General features: G+C 33.4%; 1 protein-coding gene and 1 pseudogene across 1 annotated transcript; one reads left to right on the top strand and one right to left on the bottom strand.

The window, feature by feature from the left end:
- Positions 1-7,338: 7,338 nt before the first annotated feature.
- LOC110666840 (disease resistance protein RPM1) lies at positions 7,339-10,816 on the top strand. The gene is made up of 2 exons (XM_021827478.2): positions 7,339-10,358; positions 10,464-10,816. Exon 1 carries the CDS (start codon positions 7,523-7,525, stop codon positions 10,316-10,318), a length of 2,796 nt encoding a protein of 931 aa, XP_021683170.2. The 5' UTR covers positions 7,339-7,522; the 3' UTR covers positions 10,319-10,358; positions 10,464-10,816.
- A 299-nt stretch (positions 10,817-11,115) lies between these two features.
- On the bottom strand, positions 11,116-18,484 carry LOC110666864 (pentatricopeptide repeat-containing protein At5g18475-like; annotated as a pseudogene).
- Positions 18,485-25,017: the final 6,533 nt, after the last annotated feature.

Here is a 25,017-nt window from a genome sequence, read left to right as displayed (position 1 = left end):
AAAAGAAATAGAATGATGAAAAGAAAAATAACAATAACCAATGGTAAATCTAACAAATTAAAGCAAATATTAAAAAAAAAAATCATATTACTGAATTTGTTTGTAACTATAACCTAATTAATTAGTTAATTAGGGTAATATTATAAAGTTGTCAAGATTAATTTGTTAAAATTTGTCCTCTTTATATTTATGGTGTTAAAACAAAAGTTTAATAAATCACATTACTCTAAGACCCGAAAGTTACAACCCGGAAGAATAAGAAGAAGAAAATATATATATAAAAAAAAATTTATTCTGGTTAATTAATATCATGGAGTTCATTACGTACAAAAGAAGATTCGGATTCCATGTTAGCCTATCAATTTAATTAATTATAAAAAATATAATTTGTCTATGCAGGCTTAGCTTAATCTCTTAGTTATATTTGGTATAACGCAATCAAAATTATAATATAATAGTAATTATATTATATATTAAATTATCTTATTTAATAATGAAAAATTTTGATGTAATGAAATAACAATTACATAATGTAATCAATTATATTTAAAATAATGTAATAATCATTACATACAAAAATGGATATAATAATAACTATTAATTTTGATTATTTTCATTTATTGTTAACACCACACCTCTTACTATTCTGCCACTGCTGCGACAACGACCACCTTACATCGCTGTCATCACCACCACCATTACTCTGTCATCATCATCACCTTGTCACTACCATTGTTATCACAACTACTACCATCACTTGATCATTGCTACCACTAGTTAGCCACTGCTCCCTCTATCACCTAGCTACTACCACGACTAGTATCTCACTTTGCCTCCACTATCTAACCACTGTTGTAGCCGTCACCACCATCACTTAGTTGCCATTATCATTCGACCACCCATCATTGTAACCATTACTGTTTATTATTGAAGTCATAAATAAATTAAATATTAAAATAAAAATTATCATTACATAACATTATTTATAATTTTATTTTCTAACCAAATATATGAATATAATAACAATTACAATATCTTATAACTTTAATTCTATTATAAAATTAATTATATTGTATTGTATTATACTCTATCAAATACAATTTTAGTGTGACTAATGAATTCAATGAAGAATCCCATGTTAACTAATGATAATTTGATTGAGATCGCTATTTGGAATTATTATAACTATTATAAAAAGTTATTTATAAAATTGTTATTTAAAAAAGCAGTTAAGTATTTGGTGTGTGTGTATATATATTTCTGATCCTGATATTAGTTATCATAGACTAATTGGGAGGCTTGTATACATCAATATAACCAAGCCTGATATTAGTTATTCAGTTCAGCATTTGTCACAATTTAATGACTACTCCAAGGAAGCCTCATTGGCACGCTGCATTAAGCTTGTTGCGTTATTTGAAACTTGTTCATTTAAGGGATTTTATTTCCCTGCTACTGCTGATTTTCAGTTTATTGCCCTTTGTGATTCCTACTGGGCTTTGTGCTCATTTTTTTGTAAAGTTTTTAACTGGATTTTGTACATTCGGGCAGTGCTTTCATTAGGTAGAAAACCACAAAATAGAACACTGCTTTGAAGTCCTTTGCTAAGGTGATTTTAGTACGAGCTCAGGCCTTAAAAGTAGGCCCAAATACGCAAGCCTAACCACAGAGCAAGAATTACGACAAAAAAAGGCCCCAGCAGCAGACTGAACGGCCTACCAATTCAATGCAAGGGTGTATTTTATAAAAAGTTAAGAAATTGAAGATTAATTGTTATTTTAATAAATTTTAATATTTTTAAAAAATAATTATTAATTTAAATTTTTTAAAATTAATATTTAATTTTTTAAAAAAATATAGATATTAATAAGTTAAGAATTTAATCAATTCTTTTTTATATATTTAAATAACACTAATAAAAATTAAAAATTATAAAAATAATAATTATTCTTTATTAATATTGTACGAGAAACTCCCTAAATCAAATGAGAATATCATCCTTCTTCACAATTTCAGTAACTTTTTTAAGATTTCTAAAAAAAAAAAAAAATAATATCTGTTTTAAGAGCATTCAATTTGATTGTTAAGAAAACAAGTAATCAATCACCCAAATAATAAATAAGCTGTTACTTTCTTTCTTATTATAAAAAAAAATAAAAAAATTATTTCTTTGATGTTTGGAAAAGGCCAAAAAAAATAAAACAGAAAGATTTTATATGTATGAACATCGCAATAGCTCATGTATTAAAAAAAAATATATATATATATATATATATATATATATATATATATATATATATATATATATATTATTTTTTAATTTACACATTTATTAAAGCAGTATTGAGAATTTTTTTTTCTTTATGTACTTAATTTGACGTGGTCCCACGTTAAAAAAAATTAATAATAATAATCGTCCGGACCCTATTCGCACAGTTCCTCGTGCTGGACCTGAGACGATTGCTCCCTCTTTGCGACGATAGACCCATCGCCATCTTTCCCTTCTAGACCTCAGCATACACAACAATCCCAGCTAATACCCACACCCAACTGTGATGTCTCACCGTTCATAGTCCCTCTTCATCACCATGACATAGCATCTCCAACTCCCTCCATCCCTTATTCCTTCATGCAGAAAGCATCACCACCGAGGTCGACCTCATCTCGCCTTGTATCTTCTCTGAGCCTCATAGCGGCTGTTAGAGCTGTAAGAGTTTCCTTAGAGACTCAAAAGTCAAAGATATTTTGTATGTTAACTTTAGTTAGTATAATGTTTGGTGTAAAGGAGTGATAATGCATAATTTATGGAGTAAATTCTGAAAAGTAATTCTTCAGTAGGTATGGCTCATGTACTGCTTTTGTAATGTGTCTCCTATACAAGGAGCTTTATGTTAATGAAAGTGATTGAGTATATATGTTCTATTCCAGAAAAACTTATGTTCAGTTCTCTCATTTTTATGCTATGAAATTCAACAAATGGTATCAGAGCTTGAATCTTAAGGGCTGTGAGGTTTGAAAAAAAAAAAAAAAATCTTGTGAGTTTGAGTGTTAAACACTAAGTGTGAGTGAAAATGTCTGGTTTTTCTTCCATAGCACCTCCTTCTTTCAATGGAGACAACTATCCAGTTTGGGTAGTGAAGATGAGATCTTTTCTGAAAGCAATGAATTTGTGGGAATCTGTAGAATCAGATGCAGATCCAACTCCTCTTGGAAGTGATCCCACTTTGGCACAGATCAAGAAGTATGAGGAAGATAAAGCAAAGAAACATAAGGCTCTCACCTGTATCCATTCAGCAATGACAGATGCTACCTTTTCCAGAATTATGGCCTGTGAAACAGCAAAGGAAGCTTGGGATAAGTTGAAAGAAGAGTTTGAAGGGAGTGATAGAGTAAAATCAGTCAAGCTCCTCACTTTAAAAAGAGAATTTGAGATGCTTAAAATGAAGGAGTCTGAATCTGTTAAAGATTACGCAACAAAGTTGATGGATTTAGTTAATCAGATGAGACTTTATGATGAAGAGCTCACTGATCAAAAGGTAGTTGAGAAAATTATGATCAGTGTTCCAGATAAATTTGAAGCTAAAATAGCAGCTATTGAGGAGTCTTGTGACTTGAAAAAGCTCACCATAGCTGAATTGATTAGCAAGCTTCAGGCACAAGAGCAGAGAGTTTTAATAAGAGTTGAAGGTGTCACTAAAGGTGCTTTTCAAGGAAAAACTAATGGAAAGCAGCCCAATGTTGGATCTAAGGACAAGAAGAAAGCTTTTAATGATAAAGATGGGAAAGGAAAAGCTCCAGAGGGTTCCAGCTCTAAAGACACAAATAAGAGAGGGAAATTTCCACCATGTCCAGTATGCAAAAGGACAAACCACCTTGAAAGGGATTGTTGGTCCAAGGATAAAGGAAAAATACAGTGCAGATTTTGTAAGAAGCATGGTCATATAGAGAAATTCTGCAGGCTTAAGCAGAATCAGTCACAACAACAAGCTTTCCAGCAAGCAAACTTTACTGAGGAGACTCAACAACATCATGATCACTTATTTGTGGCTTCACATGCAGCAAATGCATCTTCAAAGCAGCTATGGTTGGTAGATAGTGGATGTACAAGTCATATGGCCAAAGATGCAGATCTTTTTACTATTCTTGATAGATCAATTAAAACAAAAGTGAAGCTTGGAAATGGAGCAATTGTGGAGGCTCAAGGCAAGGGTACTATGGCTATTCAAACCAGGAAAGGTACAAAGCAAATTTCAGATGTTCTTTTTATTCCTGTTTTGGATCAGAACTTGTTGAGTGTGGCTCAAATGTTAAACAAAGGCTATTCATTATCTTTTAGAGATAATTTCTGCATTATATATGATGCTAATGATGTTGAGATAGTAAGGATTAAAATGGTGGATAATAGTTTTCTTCTAAATTGTTCCTCTGTTAATGATCATGCTTATGTTTCAAAAATTGATGAATCAGTGCTTTGGCATAAAAGATATGGACATTTCAATATGAGATCTTTAAGGTTTATGCAGTCACATGGTATGGTTAGGGAAATGTCAGAAATACATGTTATTGATGATCTTTGTGAAAGTTGTGAGTTGGGGAAGCAACACAGAAAGGCATTTCCTGTTAATCAAGCTTGGAGAGCCAAAAATAAATTAGAATTGGTTCACACTGATTTATGTGGACCAATGAGGACTACATCCTTAAGCCAGAATTTGTATTTCTTGCTCTTCATAGATGATTTTACAAGAATGACTTGGGTCTATTTCTTAACCAATAAGTCCCAAGTGTTCTCAATCTTCAAGAAATTCAAAAAACTGGTTGAAAACCAAAGTGGATGCAAGATCAAGACACTAAGATCTGATAATGGGAAGGAGTACACTTCACATGAGTTTAATAAATTCTGTGAAGAGGCTGGAATCCATCATCAATTGACTGTAAGTTATACTCCTGAGCAAAATGGTGTTTCTGAGAGGAAGAACAGGACGGTTATGGAAATGGCAAGGTGTATGTTGATTGAAAATAGGCTTCCTTCGATGTTTTGGGCTGAAGCAGTGTATACAGCTGTGTATTTGTTAAATAGGCTGTCTACCAAATCAATTTCAGGCATGACTCCTATTGAAGCTTGGTTGGGTATCAAACCTTCTGCAAAGCATCTAAGAATATTTGGTTCTCTATGTTATGTTCATGTACCATCTGTAAATAGAGGGAAGTTGGATGATAAAGCAATAAAGGGCATTTTTCTTGGTTATGCTACACAAAGTAAAGGCTACAGGGTTTATAATCTTGAAACCAAGAAAATCATTGTGAGCAGAGATGTAGAAGTGGATGAATCCACCTACTGGAGTTGGGATAAATGGGAGCCTCAGAAGAAATTTAATATGGTACATCCTGTGATAGATTTGAATGGGAATTCAGGTGTTGGTTCTAGTTCAAATGCCCAAAATTCAATTGAAGACTCTACACTTGATGTTGACTCCACAATAGATTCTTCAATTTTGAAAACTAAGTCTCTTGCTGAAGTATATGAGAGATGTAATCTTGTAGTTGTTGATCCAACAAGTTATGAAGAAGCTTCCCAGCATGAAGAGTGGAAACAAGCAATGCAAGAAGAAATAGAAATGATTGATAAAAATGACACATGGGAATTAACAAGTAAGCCTAAAGATAAAGATGTTATTGGAGTAAAGTGGGTGTATAGGACCAAGTTAAATCCTGATGGTTCTATTTACAAACATAAAGCTAGACTAGTGGTGAAAGGGTATGCACAGATTGCAGGAGTAGATTATGGAGATACCTTCTCACCTGTGGCTAGGCATGACACTATCAAGCTTTTCATTGCTATGGCAGCTCAATTGGGTTGGAAAGTGTATCATCTTGATATAAAATCTGCATTTCTGAATGGTTTATTGCAGGAGGAGATTTATGTTCAACAACCAGAGGGCTTTGAAGTTTCTGGCAGTGAAGGCAAGGTCTACAGACTTAAGAAAGCACTTTATGGGTTGAAACAAGCCCCAAGGGCTTGGTACAGCAGAATTGATTCACATTTAATCAAACAAGGCTTTCAAAAAAAGTCTCAATGAAGCCACACTATATGTCAAATGGTGTGAAAATGGAAAGCAACTGCTAGTTTCTTTGTATGTTGATGATCTGTTAGTGACTGGCAATGATTCAGATATGTTGCAGCAATTTAAAAAAGAAATGGAGCAGCAATTTGAAATGTCAGACTTGGAATACTTTCTCGGAATGGAAATATACCAATGCTCTACTGGTATTTTCATTTCTCAAAGAAGGTATGCTTTGGATGTCCTTAAGAAATTTAAAATGGACCAAAGCAAATCTGTGGCTACTCCTCTGGTGCAAAATGTGAAATTAATAAGGAATGATGGTGAAAAAATGTGTTGCATCGGTTCTGAAGTTTAGTGGGGAGTTTGTTGTATTTAACAACCACAAGGCCGATTTGATGTTCTCGCAAGTCTCTTGTCCAGATTCATGAATACTCCAAGCCAATCTCACCTTGGGGCAGCTAAGAGAGTCTTGAGATACTTAAAAGGCACACAGATTATGGAATATGGTTTAAAAAAAGAAGCAAAGTTGGAAGGGTATTCGATAGTGATTGGGCATTTGTGTAGATGATTCTAAAAGCACTTGGGATATGTTTTCTCATTTGGATCAGAGTGTTTCTTTGGAATTCAAGGAAGCAAGAGGTTGTGGCCCAATCCACTGAAGCTGAATACATTTCATTTGCTACTACAAATCAAGCCATTTGGCTTTGAAAAATACTGAAGGATTTGGGACAAGAACAAAGTGATCCTACTGTGTTATGGTGTGATAACAAATCAGCTATTGCAATTGCAAGTAATCCAGTGCAACATGGTAGGACAAAGCATATTAATGTGAAGTTTCACTCCATCAAAGAAGCTGAAAAGAACAATGAAATTAAGATGATGCATTGCAGGTCTGAAGAACAATGAGACATTATGACCAAGCCTCTACCAAGAGAAAGATTTGAAATTCTCAGAGAAATACTTGGAGTCTCAAAGAAAACTCTTAAGGAGGAGTGTTAGAGCTGTAAGAGTTTCCTTAGAGACTCAAAAGTCAAAGATATTTTGTATGTTAACTTTAGTTAGTATAATGTTTGGTGTAAAGGAGTGATAATGCATAATTTATGGAGTAAATTCTGAAAAGTAATTCTGCAGTAGGTATGGCTCATGTACTGCTTTTGTAATGTGTCTCCTATACAAGGAGCTTTATGTTAATGAAAGTGATTGAGTGCATATGTTCTATTCCAGAAAAACTTATGTTCAGTTCTCTCATTTTTATGCTATGAAATTCAACAGCGGCTATTAAAGAAGGATTCTTCAGTTACCTTGTATATTTGCTTGGCTACGTTGTGTCCATTTTACAAGATAAAATAGAATTTTGTTAAGAGAACTGCGAATTTAATTTTGCATTCTACATTTACTCTCTCCCTTCTCCTTGCCCCTCAGCCGCAACGAGTCTGTAGCTGTAACTAAAAGGTTGAGAAATGACCGACGCTGTTGTGAGTAAGGCAATTGAGAAGCTGGATTTGTTGCTGACCTCAGAAGTTAAGCTGTTGGTTGGTGTCCATAAAGAAATTGCAGACGTCAAGGACGAACTGGAAAGCATCAAATCTTTCCTCAGAGATGCAGATGCCAGGGCGGATCAAGGAGTCGATAGCAATCTCAATGCCTGGGTCAAACAAGTAAGAAAACTGTCTTACAGCATAGAAGATGTCATCGATGATTACACGCAGCATTTGGCTCGAAACAGGGATCGCCATAATTTGTTGCATAAGATCACTCGCTTGGCCATGAAATTAAAGCCACGCCACCAGATAGCCTCACGGATTCAAGAATTCAAGAAATCAGTTCGTGTAATAAGGGAAAGATGCGACAGATATAACTTCAGTTCTTCTTTAGAACAAGGAGGCAATGAGGGGCCTAATACATGGAATGACCCTCGGCTGGCTTCCTTGTTCATCGAGGAAGCTGAACTTGTGGGAATCGAAGCTCCAAAAAGTAAAGTGGTCAATTTATTGTTAGAGGGAACATCCAAGAGAGCTGTGATCTCAGTGGTGGGCATGGGAGGATTAGGCAAGACCACCCTTGCCAAGAAGGTATACGACTCTGAGAGGGCTTCATCACACTTTGATTGCAAGGCTTGGATCACAGTATCTCAATCCTACAAGAAGGAGGAGCTACTGAGGACCATGATAAAGCAATTGCAACGAGAAAAGCCACAGCCTGCATTCGATGGAATAGAGAATATGGAAGAGTCGCAGCTGATTACGAAGCTGAGAGAGTATTTATCAGAGAAGAGGTATATAGTTGTTCTTGATGATGTCTGGAGTATTGATTTCTGGGGATATATAAGGAATGATTGTCCTGATAATGACAAAGGCAGTAGAATCATTATCACGACTCGAAGGGTAGATGTTGCCCCTTCCTCTAAAGAGTCTTCAATTTATCATGTCCACGAACTTCAACCTTTGCCTCGTGACCAAGCTTTTGAGCTGTTTTGCAAGAAGGTATTCCAATTGAACGAGGGAAATTGCCCATTGGAGTTGCAAGAGTTGTCAGAGGCTATCGTTCAAAAATGTGAAGGATTGCCCTTAGCCATTGTGACAATTGGTAGTTTATTAGCAACTAAAGACAAGAGTACATCAGAGTGGCAAAGGTTGTGCAATGGACTTGGTTCAGCATTAGCAAGTGATCAGCGGCTCTCAAGTATTGCAAAAATTTTATCCCTAAGCTATCATGATCTGCCTTACCATCTTAAATCTTGTTTTTTGCATTTGAGCCTCTTTCCAGAGAATTACGCTATTAATTGTCGAAGATTAATTCGATTGTGGATAGCTGAGGGCTTCATAAAAGAAAGGCAAGGCGTAACATTGGAAGATATTGCAGAGGAATACTTAATCGAGCTCTTTCACAGAAGCTTGGTTCAAGTGGCCAGTGTTAGCATTGATGGTAGGGCGAAAGAATGCAAGGTCCATGATTTGGTAAGGGAGGTTTTTCTTTCTGTATCCAAAGAATTAAGCTTCCATCAAGTCTCATTAGAAACATATGAGAGTATGAATGGAAGAATCCGGCACCTCTCAATTTATGGTGGAGCAACACATATTCCAGAAAGTAGCAGCAATTTTCAAACTCATTCTATTATTGTTTTAGGAGTACATGAATTGCCAAAATCTTTGGTTAGTTCATTCTTTACAAATCTTAAGCTTTTGAGAGCTCTAGATTTTGAAGGAGCACCTTTGGATCACATTCCTAAAGAATTGGGAACTTTATGGCATTTGAGATATTTAAGCCTAAGAAGGACAAAGGTAAAGATGATACCAACAACCATTGGTAAGCTGTGCAACCTAGAGACTTTGGATTTGAGAGATTCCCTTGCGTATGATCTGCCTGCTGAGATCAATAGGCTGCCTGAATTGCGACATCTTCAGGCCTATTCCGTTAATTTCGATGATGATTTTGATGTTAATACCTATCGTGGGTTGAAGATGCACGGCAACATTGGGTGTCTAAAGGCCTTACAAAAGCTTGAATACATCGAAGTAGATGATGACATGGGCTTGAGATGTTTGACACAGTTGCGATCATTAGGGATCACGAAATTGAAAAGAGAAAAGGTCATCGCATTGTGCTCTGCGTTGGAGAAGATGACTTGCCTTCGCAGTCTGAGTGTCTTTTCAATACATGGGGATGAATTTCTGGATCTGGAATCAATTTCTAATCCCCTTCCTCTCCTTCAACGTCTCTACCTACATGGCCCATTAATGGAGTTGCCAAATTGGATTGTCAAGCAAACGAGTTTGGTTAAACTCGATCTATTTTGTTCCAGATTAGGAGAAGGTGCAATGCAGGACCTCGAAGCTTTACCTAATCTACAAAGATTAAGGATTTATAAGGGATACAATGGAGAGCAATTGCATTTTAGGAGAGACTGCTTTCAAAAACTCAAGGTGCTGCATCTACGTTCCTTGACTCCATTGAATGTGCTCATAATAGACCAAGGATCACTTCCTCTTCTTGAAGAGCTAATTATTGGGCCTTGCCCGAATTTGAAGGAGGTGCCCTCTGACATCCAGTTTCTGAGAAATCTCAAAAAGCTGGATTTTGAGGACATAAAGAGAGAATTTGCAATTGAAATGCTACCAGATGAAGGTCCTGACTATTGGAAAGTTAAGCATATACCAACAGTCCTCTTCTCATATAAGATTACAGGACTCAATTTTAAATACTACAAGCTTGGTGATTCAGACTTGGTGAAACACTTGCACAAGGACTTGGAATGATGTGCTAAGTTCAGTTCTTGCAGCTCCACTAACAGTACAGGTATATTTCCTGGAAAATCTAAATCTTCTATATAATCTTCTTTTTTTCATTATCTTAATTATTCTCTATGCTGCTTAATTATTCTCTATGTTGCTTACGAAATAGGTACTTTCTATTGATGGTGCTGAGCTTCTCATTTAGTCCATGGCTTTCTACTGCCAAGGAGGTTTTATGCTTTTGTTGTTGTGGCGTTGCAACTCTAGTTCATCTGCTATTAGGCTATCAAGTCTCAGACTTCTATGACATTGAAATTTGTATCTAATAATATTATTGTGTCATTAAAACGTGCATGCTATGCTAAACTCTTGGAGTTGATAGAGTTTTTGGAGAATATTTGGTGAAAAATTATGCGTGAAAAAAAAGGAAATATTTTGGTGGAATGTGTTTTGTCGAAAAGGAGAAGTTCTCCATATTTGTAGATTTAAATTTATGAAGATTGTCTTGTGTTTGGTGTGTGATTGTTGATTTGATGAAGGTTTCCCTTCGCGCATCATAATTGTTTTTAGAATATGACATGATAGGACTGCAATACTATCATTTCTTCATTATAAATTGAGAGTCTTCAAACTTTATCCATAAATAAATAAGAAAGCAGGAGCAATTAAGATGTTAATTTTCTATCTGCTTATTCATGGAGCCAATCTCATAAGAAAAAATTTATTTTGAGAACTAAATTATTTATTCTGAGATAATAAAAATTAAAATATATATAATTGTAAAGCTTAAGTTGCTTTTAGTACAAGGGGATTCAGGTGATTCAAAAAGCTTCAGAATAGTGACCAACTAACCAAACACAGAAACAGGGAGAAGGTTTCAAAAGTTGCATGAAAGCACAAAAAAATAGAATAGTGATTAATGAAGGAATTTATAACATTTGCTTGAAAAACATAGATGGTGGATAAGCAACAAGGATTAAAGTTCATAAATTTCATTAATTGAGATAAAAATGGGGTACAATTTCCAGCTTCTTTGGTAACTAACTCACCAAGCAGTTCAATTGCAAATAACGATTTTCTTTCTCTGCATATATATTCAACTAAAACAGCCAAGGAATAAGGTCCTGATTTTAATCCCACTTCTGCTAATCCAAACAATGCTGTAACAGCATCATCTACCATTGTAGATTTACAAAGGCGAACCAACAATTCATTTGAAGTTGCATAATGGATAACAAAGCCTACTGAACATCAAATCCAACAGTTCACAAGTCTTCTCCAGTTCACCTTTTCGGCACAAGAAATTCAAAAAAATCCTGTAACTTCCTTTGTTCAGATAAACGCCCTCATAAGCTTGTTTCTCGAGCATCCCAAAAGCATCATCAAACCTGCATTCTCTGTACACACCTTTAAGGAACACATTAAAAGTTACGACATCAGCCTTGCACACTTCATTTCTCTCATCTCTTTAAGCAACTCCATGGCTCCATCTATTCTTCCTGAACCGCAGAAGCAATTTATCATTGTAGTATAGCCAACTATATTATGCTTGCCATCTCATCTAAAACCTCTTTGGCCTTTGTTACATATTATAGAAGAAAGTATAATAGTAATAGGAAGGGGAATATTGGCAGGAAAGAAAGCTAGAGTGTATAATTGATTCTATAACAGAATTGGTAACTGCTATGTTTGACTTTAGAGGAAGTAGATACCGAGTTGAGATATAAATTCTCAAACAAGCCAATCTTGTAATTTATTTAAGAATTATCAAAGAAATAATACTTCTCAATTCTCTGTCAACTATTTCTCTCTCTCTCTCTCTCTCTCTCTCTCTCTCTCTGTCTCTCTCTCTCTTCTCTAAATTTTTCCTACTTCTCTTATAATTCTCTGTTAGGGTTCCTTAACCCTAACATTTGGTATCAGAGCAATCAGATCCAAGAATCAGTGGGTAATTGGTTCCTGGAAGTCAGAAATATGACCAAATCAGTTGTGGTGAGTCCTGAAATGGTGAAGATTGCTGAGCTAAAAGAACAAATGAGGAATTTGCAAGAAGTTTCTCGGAATCTGCAAGAAGTGGCTTCAAGAACTGCTGGAGATTTGAAGGAATTTACAGAAGATATGATGAAGAAAACCAAGGGTCAGAATGTCATTTTGGAAGAATTGGGAGCCTACATGAGTGCTGGAAGGAGTAAGGAAGTTTGTAATTATGGGGAAGGTGGAAGTAGATCTGAAAATGTTGGATCTCAGTCAGTTTTGGGAAATGGCATGGGTTTATTACCTAACCCTACAAGGATCCAGAATTTACAGAATATAGGTAACCTTAATAACAACCTTAGAAAATTTTCTTTTATGGAAGGTATGCCACAGATTTTTCCCAAGATAGAGTTGGTTACTTTTGATGGGAAAGAACCTAGGGCTTGGTTGAGAAGGTGTGAAAAATATTTTAAGATCTATAAGGTTCCTATTGATCAAAAGGTACCAATAACGAGCCTATTTTTGGTGGATAGGGCTGATGCATGGTTCCATAATTGGAACAAGGGTGGAGTACATTCTTGGGAAAAATTTGAGAAGGGAATTTGCAGTAGATTTGGGGATGAAGGGCTAGAGGATTTAGTAGAGGGCTTTATGAAACTGAGGCAGGAGGGATCTTTAGAAGAATATCAAGATGAATTTGAGGAATTGAGAATAAGAATGGAGAGATTAATGCCTAAATTAGGGGAATCCTATTTTATATCAGCTTTTATGGGGGGTTTAAAGGATGAAATTAGGTTGGTTGTTAGAATGATGAAGCCTGTTCCCTTATCTCAGGCTATAGAAGTAGCTAGGCTTCAAGAATAAGTGTTAGAAGTCAGTAAAAAACCTGAGAATGCCAGTAATTTTTCCAAATCTTTTAGAAGCCAATCTATTGTCCCTTCAATTCCATATCAAACTAATTACCCAAACCAATATGCCAAGCCATATCAGACCTATCAAAACCCTCCAAGACCACTAAATTTAGATAGACCCAGTCCTACGACAATTAAAATTGAATCCAGTACCAACTCACCCAATCCACTATCTGTTTCTACTTCATCTTCAGTAAATAAACCAACAAATTCTTCTTCAAACCTTATTAAGAATCAACCTAAACCATGTTACAGATGTGGGGACAAGTATTTTCTAGGGCACCAATGTAAGCAAAAATCATTAAATGTAATTTGCGCCAAGGAGAAGGATGATGATGGAGGTGAAGAGGAGTGGTTTGAAGCTGGAATGAAGATGGAGGAAAGGGGAAATATGGAAGACAATACTCTGTCAGTTCATGCACTGGAACGTAGTCATGGCATTGATACAATAAGGATGTTGGGGCTTCATAAGAACAAGCAATTGGTGATATTAATTGACAGTGGTAGTACCACCAGTTTCCTTGATAAAAGAATAGCTTAAAAATTGAAATTGGACTTGATTTCAACACCATACACTGCTATTACAGTGGCAGATGGGAGGAAGTTAGGGTGTGATTTACAGTGTCAGCAATTTAAATGGAAAATGGACAATAATGAGTTTAATTTTGATTTGAAGATTCTGGATTTAGGGGGTTTTGATATGATATTAGGAGTGGATTGATTAAAGAAGCATAATTCAGTACTGTTTGACTTGAAGGCATCAACAATTACTATTACTATGGAAGGAAAATCAGTAGTTTTGCATGGCATTGGAGAGGGTAAGCTGCAGTCTGGGCTTTGGTATTCTGCCAATATATTGAGGAAAGATGGTAAGGATTTTCAGACTCCTTTGTTCTGTGTTATGCATTCTGACTACTCCTTGCTATCAGCTACTTCCAATTTGGGTGTGATGAGAGACTACAACAATTACTCCAGAAATATAATAGCATTTTTGAAGAGCCTCAAGGGTTACCACCTTTTAGAAGTCACAATCATGCTATTCCTCTACAGCATGATGCTCAGCCTGTTGATATTAGTCCTTACAGATACCCCTATTACCAGAAGACAGAGATTGAAACATTGGTAAAAGATATGCTTTCCTCTTTCATCATTCAACCTAGCACTAGCCCCTATTCTTCTCCTGTTCTTTTAGTGAAGAAGAAAGATGGGACATGGAAATTTTGTGTTGATTATAGGAGACTCAATGACTTGACAATCAAGGATAAGTTTCCAATCCCTATTATTGATGATTTGTTAGATGAATTGCATGGGGCTGTTACATATTATAGAAGAAAGTGTAATAGTAATAGGAAGGGGAATATTAGCGAAAAAGAAAGCTAGAGTGTATAACTAATTCTGTAGCAGAATTGATAACTGTTATGTTTGACTTTAGAGGAAGTAGTTACTGAGTTGAGATATAAATTCTCAAACAAGCCAATCTTGTAATTCATTCAAGAATTATCAAAGAAATAATACTTCTCAATTCTCTATCAACTATTTCTCTGTTCTCTCTCTCTCTCCTCTAAAATTTCCCTACTTCTCTTATAATTCTCTGTTAGGGTTCATTAACCCTAAAATTCTCCTTCAATCTGCTTTCTTTACAAAATCCAGGACTGAATAATTAAATACATTTGGGTGTAACCATTACTTTCATAAACTCCATTATTTTCCTGGCCCTATCAACTTTCCCGCCATGGCAAAAGCCATTAATCAAAACACTGTAAGTAAAAGACCATTTCCTCGAACAATTTAATTGCTTATTTGAGCCTTCCACTTTCGCACAGCCCATCCATCACAGTTGAGTAGGTAATCAAATTAGGATAAGACCTACTAGACTTCTTCATCTGCTTCACAACTTCAAAAGCAAATTCAAGATCCCCAATTTTGCAGTGATACTAAACCAACATGTTAAAAATACAGTATTTGGTCTTATTTTGAGACACCCCATGGCATGGAATAGAAATTTCTTGGCCAAATCAATCCGCTTTGCTTCAATGAACAAATTGAGGTACGTGCTAATGGCTTTGAGGGAGGGCTTCTCACGAACTATTGGCTGAATTGCATAGAACATCTCAAGAGCCCAATTCCTCTGTCTATTATTTGCATGACGAGAATATATGGTTCAACAATAGAAAGAGAAAGGTACCCACAATTTGCTTATTAATTTCTCAATTGATGGTTTTACTTTGATGTTCACTATTATTTCTTGTTTTATTTGTCTAGAGATAGTGTTCCATTCTGGCTTTCATATTTATAAAACAATCAACAACATGACTTGCCTTTCTACTCTGCCAACAGAGACATTCAGTTTCAACGAAGACTGATATATTCCTGGTTTTATTTGATGTCTCGTTGGTTTTCAAAGAAAGGATATAGAGGCAAAGCATTTACTTTGCTAAAGAACCATATTAAGACTGAAAGGTCTAATACTTTTATTGAATAGAGAAGGCTTTATATGCAAGAAAATTTAACAAAAATATATAACAAATTGCTAAAATATTGTTGTGGAAGCACATGAAGATCATCTTAATCTTCATGATCCATATTTTCTAGCATCAGCTAGTTTGAATGACTTATTTCCAGCAACATTTGAATTATGATGATATATCAGCATTGGTTTTTTTTTTTTGTAGCAGCTGATACACTGCTCAACATGTCTAATGCTATTGTCTTATTTCTCTAGTTAATTTGCTTCATTCTAAGAAGTCCTTGTTTATATCTAAAAGGGCAGATGAAAAAAAAAAAAATATATATATATATATATATATATATATATATATATATATATATATATATATATATATATATATATGTAGTGAAGAAGTGAATTAGTACGATCATAGCGTCAGTTCGGTTATCTAAACCGTAAATTTTGTTTATTCTTTGAAATAATGAATTTGACTGTAAAATTTATGGATTTTTTTTTTTTTTTATCTTTAATTAGGCAGAGGATCGATCTACTTTACAGGTGACAAAGTTACATGCACAATAAAGTTATGAAAACTAAGATGATAATAACAAAACTCATTGCAATAATGAAACCGAGATGCAATAATTAATTAGTTAATTAGGGTAATATTATATAAAGTTGTCAAGATTAATTTGTTAGATTTTCTTCTATTTATAATTATGGTGTTGAAATAAAAGTTAACAAATCATATTATTGTAGGACTTGATCAGTTACAAACTCAAAGAATATGACAAGAAAATATATGAAAAATATGTTATTCTAGTTAATTATAATTATAAAGTTAGTCTCCTTTTCCATTTCCCATCTCTCAATATTCGTTAAGGAAAATCCAGTAGAGCCAATACTTTTTTTTTTTTAATGTAATTAGAGTTGTATATTTTATTGATCACTTGAAATTTCGGATTCCACATTGTTAAGCTATCAATTTAACAATAAAAAACATAATTTGCCTAAATATAAATAACAAGTTGCAAGGTTATAATAAGCTTATCCTAAGAGTTTTAGGATTGAAATGGAAAAAAAAATAAAAAAAGTATAAATAGTTTAGTGTGACTTATGAGATGGCACTATGTTCAATTCCATTCGTATACTTATCGAGAAAGTTTAATTTAATTTATTTTTATTTTTTTAAAATTAATTTAAAAGTTTTAATTTAAATTTAATTTAATTAAAAAATTTAAATTTATGAGTAAAATTTTTTAATTTTTTAAAGTAAATAAAAATTTTAATTTTTTAATTTAAAATCAAAAATTAAAAAATTTAAATGTTTAATTTTTTTATTTTTAGATTAAATTAAATTTAAATTAAAAATTTTGAGTAAATTGAGTAAAAATATTAAAAATAAATTCACTTTTCTAAGAAAAAGAAAATCTAATTGTTATTTAGTTAAATTATTGTCATGTGTTTGTTTTGATCGGGCTGTCATTGTTGACTTCAGCTCACAAATATAATGCCTTTGTCCATTTTTATATATCACTTTTAAGAATTATTTTATTTAAAATTATCTCACTTTGAAAATATTAAAATATATTAATTAAATTTGATAATTTTTTAATAATTTTTTATAATTTATTTTATTATATCTCTCACTTTTTTATTAGGAAAAATAAAAAATAATTTAATTAAATTAAATAAATTTAATTATAATTTAAATAATTTAATTATTTTCTTAATTATTATAAAAAAACGGTAAATAAAAAGATAAAACTGGGCCAAGATAGTAATTGCCTTCGTTGCAAGCCGGACATTGTCGTATATACAATTTTAATAACTGTTTTAAGAACATTAAATTTGATTGTGAAAAAGGACAAGTTTCTATTTTAAGCCTTCGGCCTAATTTAAAAGTTAACTTATTAATTAAAATTTTTTAATTAATATATAAATTAAATTAATATCAAATATTTCAATGATGTGAGATCTTTATTTTACAACAACCCTCCCCCCCCTCTCTAAAAGTACAAGTAATCAATCACCGAAATAATCAGCTGTTACTTTCCCTCTTACAAAAAATTGTGAACCAAATATTAATAACTATGCACATACAACCAGTTTAAAAAAGAAAAAAACTAAGCATATACAATTTACTGTAATTATTGTTTAATAAAAAATTGAAATTTGTTTCTTTTATCATTTGTATTTACAAAATTCATATTTGAAGGTTTTTGTAAAAAAAAAAAAATTCTATATTGCTCGTAAAAGATGGAAAAAATAAAATAGAAAGATTTTGGTATGTTTAAATGTTGTAATTATTAATGTATTAAAAATGACTAAATACATTTCTAAATACTTAAATTATTATGTTTTTATTTAATAGAGACCTGAATTTTTTTTTTCCTATCTTACACCTCAACTAAGAAAAATATATCACTTAAATATAAATTTGCACAATCAGCAGCAGCATGAAAATGTGCGATAAAAAGTAAGTGAACATTGTGTTTGCTGCTTCCGTGGTCTTTATAACGATTATACTCTTCTTCCTCTTTGAAATGAACATTTCCCCTTTCACTTTTCTCTCTAACTCTTTACATGTACCTTCTTCTTCTCACCTACTTCTTTTCTTCTATTTGATTTCTTTAGAGAAAAAAAAAAATTGCAGCATGATCAGCCATGGGTTAAACAAGTCTTACGTTCTTTATCATGGTACCTTGATAAGAACATTAACAGTAACAAAGGTTTACAAGCCCAAAAATAAATCCTGCTTGAACCATAAATCAGAAAGATCAAGCAGAAAGTTTAGATGGTGAACTCACCAAGCGCATGCATGGTCTGCAAGTTCAAGACGTCCAATTTTTGCATTTTGTCCACATAGCTCTTGTAAATCTTTCAAATCCCCTCCAAGAGATCTTTTTGCTCAAGCTTCTGGTCTCCAAACTTCATTGGCTTTAGCTCTTGCACCGTCTTTGGAGTCTCTTCAGAGTCTATGTGTTCTTCATTGGCTAAACTTGCATTTGTTTGATTGACTGCCAGTGTCTCTTGATGCATTTCCATTATGAGCTGACTACAATCATCCACCTTGTCTTGTTTGGACGTTGTCTAAATTCAAGATCCAGTCTGTAATGAGATTTTCTTGTTCAAAATGGAAAGATAAAGTAGAATTCAATTCAATTCAATAAATGGGAAAGGAAACTCACCTTCTCGATTCCAAGAATACTTAGTGGTTGGCTTTCGTTTTACACCATTAATTACATGCAGCATTGTAGCAGTAGCAATCACAGAAGGGAGATAAGGCATAAACCTGGAATCTGCTTGCATTAAAGAAGCATAATGGTCAAAAACCAAAACCAAAAGGTAAGAAGTCTAATTTATCAATTTGAGATTGAAATCCTGCCTAATTTTTTGATCAAATGGAAATGAGAATATTGTATTATATTAATTACGATTGTTGTACCACTGTTGTTTAGTATGTCAGTAACTGTAAGGTTAATTAGTAATAATACCATACCTAAAAAAGAAATGGTTCTCATAGAAAATGTGGTTGTGGTATTTACATTAAGTGGCCAGCTCAAAGACGAGATGAGAGACGACAAGAGTCAAAACTTTGGCGGTTGCTGCAAAACCGTTGGTCATCACAACTCCAAGTCTCCTCCGTCAACGTATCTGGTGATAACAAGAAATGCGGAACAAAATTCAGAATTGCGAGGTAAAAGTTATAGCCATCTAACTCATACTTTATTGGCTTGTAGCTATGAATTTTTGGATCGGTTTACACGTGTTTTTTACTACAAATAAGTAAGTGAGAATTAACTGCATTATGAGCTCAAATGAAGATGAGTTAATGGGACATGAATTACAAAGCATATAAATTTCAGCTCAATCAAGAGAAAAATGAGATCATTTACTCACATAAAAGAATAGTAGGAATTGACTCATAATCATTGCATGTTACAAGTGTTATATTTTTGTGGCTTGAATTTTGAATATATTTTTCATGGATCCGAATTATGACCTAACCCGAAAGTTTGGTGATGTGACCCGATTGGGGATAAAAAGTGAGATTTGTGGTGGTAGCGGAGAGCACAGGCCAAAAGGCCCGGGCTCGAAGCATACCATTGATCTCCTTGGGGGTGCGGGAGCAACGCCTTCGCGATATGGACTAGTATAAATATTGTAATATTCTACCCTTTGTGACAGAGTTGTGAGATATTTGAGAAAAACACAGGAGTTAGAGTTTGAAAGTTTTGATTGATTGTATCTTGCTCTTTTCATCATAGTGAAACTTTTTCTCTTGTCTTGCTGTTGCACTCATTTCATATAGGCATTTTAGGGTAGTTTTGCATCTATTTTACCCTTATATTTTAGTATATTTTATGTTTTTAGCTTTATTTTAACTTATTTGTTAACTATATTTACTTTATATTTGATTTTGTAATTTTATTGTTTTTAATAGGTTTTTGTGGCAAATTGAGGGTCAATGAGTGCATTAGGAAGTTATTTAAAGAAATTTGGAATCCCTTAAGCATGGAAAAAAGTTAAAGAAATTAAGTCTTGAAATATCAAGTTAGTCGAAATTTGTTTGAGACTTTGCTTATAATGTTGCTTAGGGTATGTCATATTGCTTAACCTCAAGCCTGTTCAAGCTGAAAGTCAAGTACAACTTAAATCCTACATATTCAAGCTTTTACTCCAAAACCTACCAAGAATTGCTTGAGATCCTGCTTAGGGTAAGCAGCAGTGACAAGCTGGAAGTCAAGCATGAGCAGAAAAGTTCATTTTACTCCAAGTCTGCCGAGATTTGCTGAGGGTCTGCTTAACCTTAAGCAGACAGTGCAACCAGAGGCTGAAATTTGCTGAAGAAGCTGCTTAGGGTTAAGCAGTACCCTAAGCAGATTGCCCAGAACATGAATAATGCTGCTAACTTGGATAATTTTACACCTTATTTCCTATCCACTCCTAGGCTCTTATTCACTTTTAGGGCAACTTTTTGGTACCATATAAATTTATCATTTCCTAGTTTTTGCCACAAGAGGAAAACAGAAAGAAAGAAACAGAAAGAAACAAATTATAAATAGAGAGAGGAGGAGGACACCATTTTCTGAAGAGGAGCTGCTGCAACCATCTTTGGGAGCTCCAGAAATCAAAGTTTTGGGTTCTTCTACCTAGGTTTTTCTATTTTTAGTCTTCTTATCATGTTTTCTTTACTTTTCCGTCAATCTTTCTTGTAAATACTAACATGAGTGAGTAAACTCTTTGGATTTCAGCGTTGAAAAATATGATTTAGATTAATTTGTGGATTTGGACCAGGTATTTCCTTATTTTACATAAATATGAGTTTTGATTTCTTCCTTGTGTGCTTGATTTACTTGCCTAATGTTGGTACCCATTGGGTATTGTGTTAATCTTTGATTAAAAGATCGAAAGTTGAAAGTCATTGATAGATAATCAAGGATTGGAACTTAAAATTACCTAGATTTAAAAATAAACTAGGGTTTTAAGAGGAATTAATGATTGGTTACAAAACTTAATGGGTTTTAAATTAATCAAATATCATACGAAAGTAGGTTTGGTTATTTTAGAACACACTTTGGTTTGCTTGAAAAAGATATAAAAGGAATTTAGAATTAATCACCTTCAAACTCTATTTTTCCCTAAAAATTGGAATGTCCAAGAAAAATCTCAATTAATTTATGCATAAACCCCCAACTCTGGAATCACTTTAAACATAATTAGACTTTGATTTAAATTACCCATTATTAATTTAGTTTAATTGCATCTAGATTTATAATTTATTTGCTTGCTCTTTACCCATTCCAATTACATTAATCAATTTACTTTGCTCATTTATATTTATCATTTATTCACCAATCATTAGCCCAAATAATTGCTTCATTCATAGTTTGGTACTCAAACGATAAATCCTCGTGGGAACGATACTTGATTCATCACTCTATTACTTGAGACGACCCGTATATTTGCATATTCATGCATCAAGTTTTTGGCGCCATTACCGGGGAATTATTGTTTGATATTAGATGATTTGTTTGTTTGGTTAATTTAGACATTTTCTTTTTAATTTTCTTTTATTATTACTTTACTTTGTGTTTTTCTTTTTGAATTTTTCTTTCTAATTTTGTTTCCATTTGCTTATCTTGTGAGGTATTTTCAAAATGTTTCATGTACAAGTATTCACAAGTTTTGCTCAACTGCACTTGGAGCCCTTTTATGCTACTTAGGGAAGATTTAATGATATGGTAGAGAGATTTTCCAACCACAACCTTTCAAATCAGTCTCTAATTCTTTGTTTCTATGATGGTTTGGATGAAGCGACAAGAAATTGGGTAGATTATGGAGCTTGGGTAACTAGTGATCATGTTCTTCAAAGAGGTCATGAAGATGTCATTCACTTGTTGAATGACATGGCGAATTTTGATTACCATTGGCATTGGGACCCTTCACTGTAGGGCTGGAGTCACCAATATCCCCCATACGATAACCAACCCAATATTTCACACCAACCATTTGAGTTTGAAGAAGAGAAGGGAGTAGGACATGAAGAGGCAGAAGATAAATTTGAAAATCTCTTCAACCAATTATTGAAGATTCAAGAAGACCAAGGAATGAAACTTAAAGAGATGGTAGCTAAATTGGATGATCTTAAAACATCAATGAAAAAAAATGAGCTATCAATTAAGATGATGAATGGAGTTTATGAGGAGGAACAAAATACTCAAGGTGGGGACAATGGGTTAAGCTATGACAATGCTTCATGGGAATTTGAATCTACAGAAGAAGTGGAGCCTCAATCAGAAAAAGAAAAATCCCTTGAAGATGAGTTAACAATACAGTTTCCACAAGAAAATGAGTTACTTGAAGAAGAAATAGAACTTAAAGTTGAAGAAAATAACTCTTTTATCCTTGGAGAGTCATTGGAAGAGGGCTTATATGGAAATGAGTCAGAAAAGAAGTTGGTGGTTGAGGAAATTGATAAAACCATCAACTTGAGCTCATTGATAGATCTTTCACATACACCACCAAAAGATCCTTTTCTCTCATGGATACCTCCATCGTCATTTTCTATCCCCCATGAGCTAAAGCTTTCTTCAACCCAAGCATGTGATTCAACTCCAAGCGTTGTTCATGCTACATGCAAATTTGCTTCAAATCTAGCCAATCTTGAGGGCACTTTACATCAAGACCCATATGTCATATTATATGATAATTATTATAGAAGGAAACCGCTTTTTGATTAGCATATCTAAAAGGGTTAAGCTAGTGACCTTAAACAAGCGCTTCTTGTGAGGCAACCCAAGTTTACTTTTAGTAGTTTGTTTGTTCTCTTTTTTTTTTTTTGAGTTTTTGAGTTTTACCCCATTCAACTCAAAAGTGACATTTGTTTATCTTTTGTAGGTTATTTATGAATATTGGGCAAATTGAAATTTGTTGTAAAAGACAAGAAATGCAATGCAGCTGTTTAAGGGAAGAAATTCTGCACTTTTATTTCTCTGTGAACAGTAACTTTCTTGAATTTTTGTTACATTGCTGATATTGGAAAATTGAGTGATGATACATGTTCAAATATATTCCTTTTTATATTTGGTTGAATGCAACTTGAGTGAGGATTAATTTTGATATTTTGGACTAGTTTGAGCTTTATTAGAATGCCAAATTATGTTTGTTGCAATTTTGACTTCTGGTATATATGGTGTTTTTGTTTGATAGCAAATTTTCATGTTATTGTTCATATTGTTTTAGGTGTTGTTGTTCTTTTTGCTGATATTTCTTATTGTTGATATAGTTGTTAATGCAGATTTGGTGCTTGATGTGAATTTCAGCTATTGATATTATAGATATAGCTATTGAATTTCAGTTTTAATTTATTCTGGATTTCATATCTGCATAATTTCTTACAGAATGTGCTCAAATTTAAGCTGCTTAACTCTTAAATCTGCATTTTCAGAATATGTTTTACTAGTTTTTGGAAGTTTTTGGGTTGAGTTTTTAGCTTTTAGTGTAAGTGTGCATTGGGTACATGCTGGAGATCAGGATAGTCCTTTGGTAGCATTTGGAATGTTCTTAGTGAGCAAAATCTCTGTTTTTAAATAGACTAGCTGAAATTCGCTGAAGGTATTGCTTACCCTAAGCTGTACCCTATGCAAATCCTGCTTAACCCTAAGCAACAAGTTAAGCAACATCTTAAGTAATTTCTTAAACAGTGTAAATTTATACATTTGGGATACTTTTTCACATTTTTCTCTCTAAAACTTCATTATTAATATCATTTTGAGCTAATTTTGGAATTCTTGAGCTTATATTGATTTAATCCCCAATTGTATATATTTCATTAATTGATTAGTTCACACAATTTTGCCCATCTTTGTATTCATTTTAGACATTGAGGACAACGTTTCATTTGAGTTTGGGGTTAAGCGCAAAATTTTTGCAAAATTTTTAAAATTTTCTTTAAAATTTTCATTCATTCATTTATTGCATTTCATTCATTCATATATAGATAATCCATACACTTATACTTATACCACACACATGTTTATACTCATACACATACATTTGCATATAGTTTTCATATAGATTACACTTAGTTTTAATTTGATTTATGCATTCATTTTAGGATCATGCATATCATAAAAATAAATTTTTACCTTATCCTTAGAGGATTGAGAATTACTTTGAAGAGCAATTAAGCTTACTTTTAGAAGGATTTGACGGATTGAAAGTTCTAAATAGGTATAAAGTTATTAGATTCTTGCTTTAGTTTATATCTTCTTAGCCAAGGGCCACCCAATCAATTATGTTGACTTTGAGTGCCTAGAGAAAACTCTAGGGTGAGAAGTAGCTAATTGATGTCTCACCAATTCTAGAACAATCTTTCTAAACCTTTCAAGGCGAAATCAAAGCATGCACTTGAAAAAAAAATGATCTAGGCATTCTTTGAATTTTAAACCATATTTTAGCCTTAGCCAACCTCACTTCAAAATTTTCCTTTGGAACCAATTTGAGCCTACATTTATCCCTCTTATTTCTTTGGAACCCACATTAATGCCTAGCCATAAACCCAAACACTTACATACCCTCCACGAGAATAATTCTTTGAGTGATAGATACACTTAAAAAAATGATAATAATAATAATTAGTTAGGAGAAGTGACTAAAGTAAAAAGGCTAGCAAATTCAATTATGATATGTAAAGTAATTCACCACCCAAGTACACAAAGAAATGAGTTTGGGGGTGAATTGAAAGGGACAATTGTAATTCAAAGTCAATGTTATTTATGTAGTCCTCTAAAAGCTTCAAAATTATATGCTAGCATTGGTGAATAGTTGTAAAGTTCCTTCTCCCATTTGATTATTAAAAAAAAAAGGGAAGAAAAAATTTT

Source organism: Hevea brasiliensis, chromosome 4 (assembly GCF_030052815.1).
Source record: "Hevea brasiliensis isolate MT/VB/25A 57/8 chromosome 4, ASM3005281v1, whole genome shotgun sequence".
Lineage (NCBI taxonomy): Eukaryota > Viridiplantae > Streptophyta > Magnoliopsida > Malpighiales > Euphorbiaceae > Hevea > Hevea brasiliensis.
This window is presented reverse-complemented; position numbering and strand designations above follow the sequence as displayed.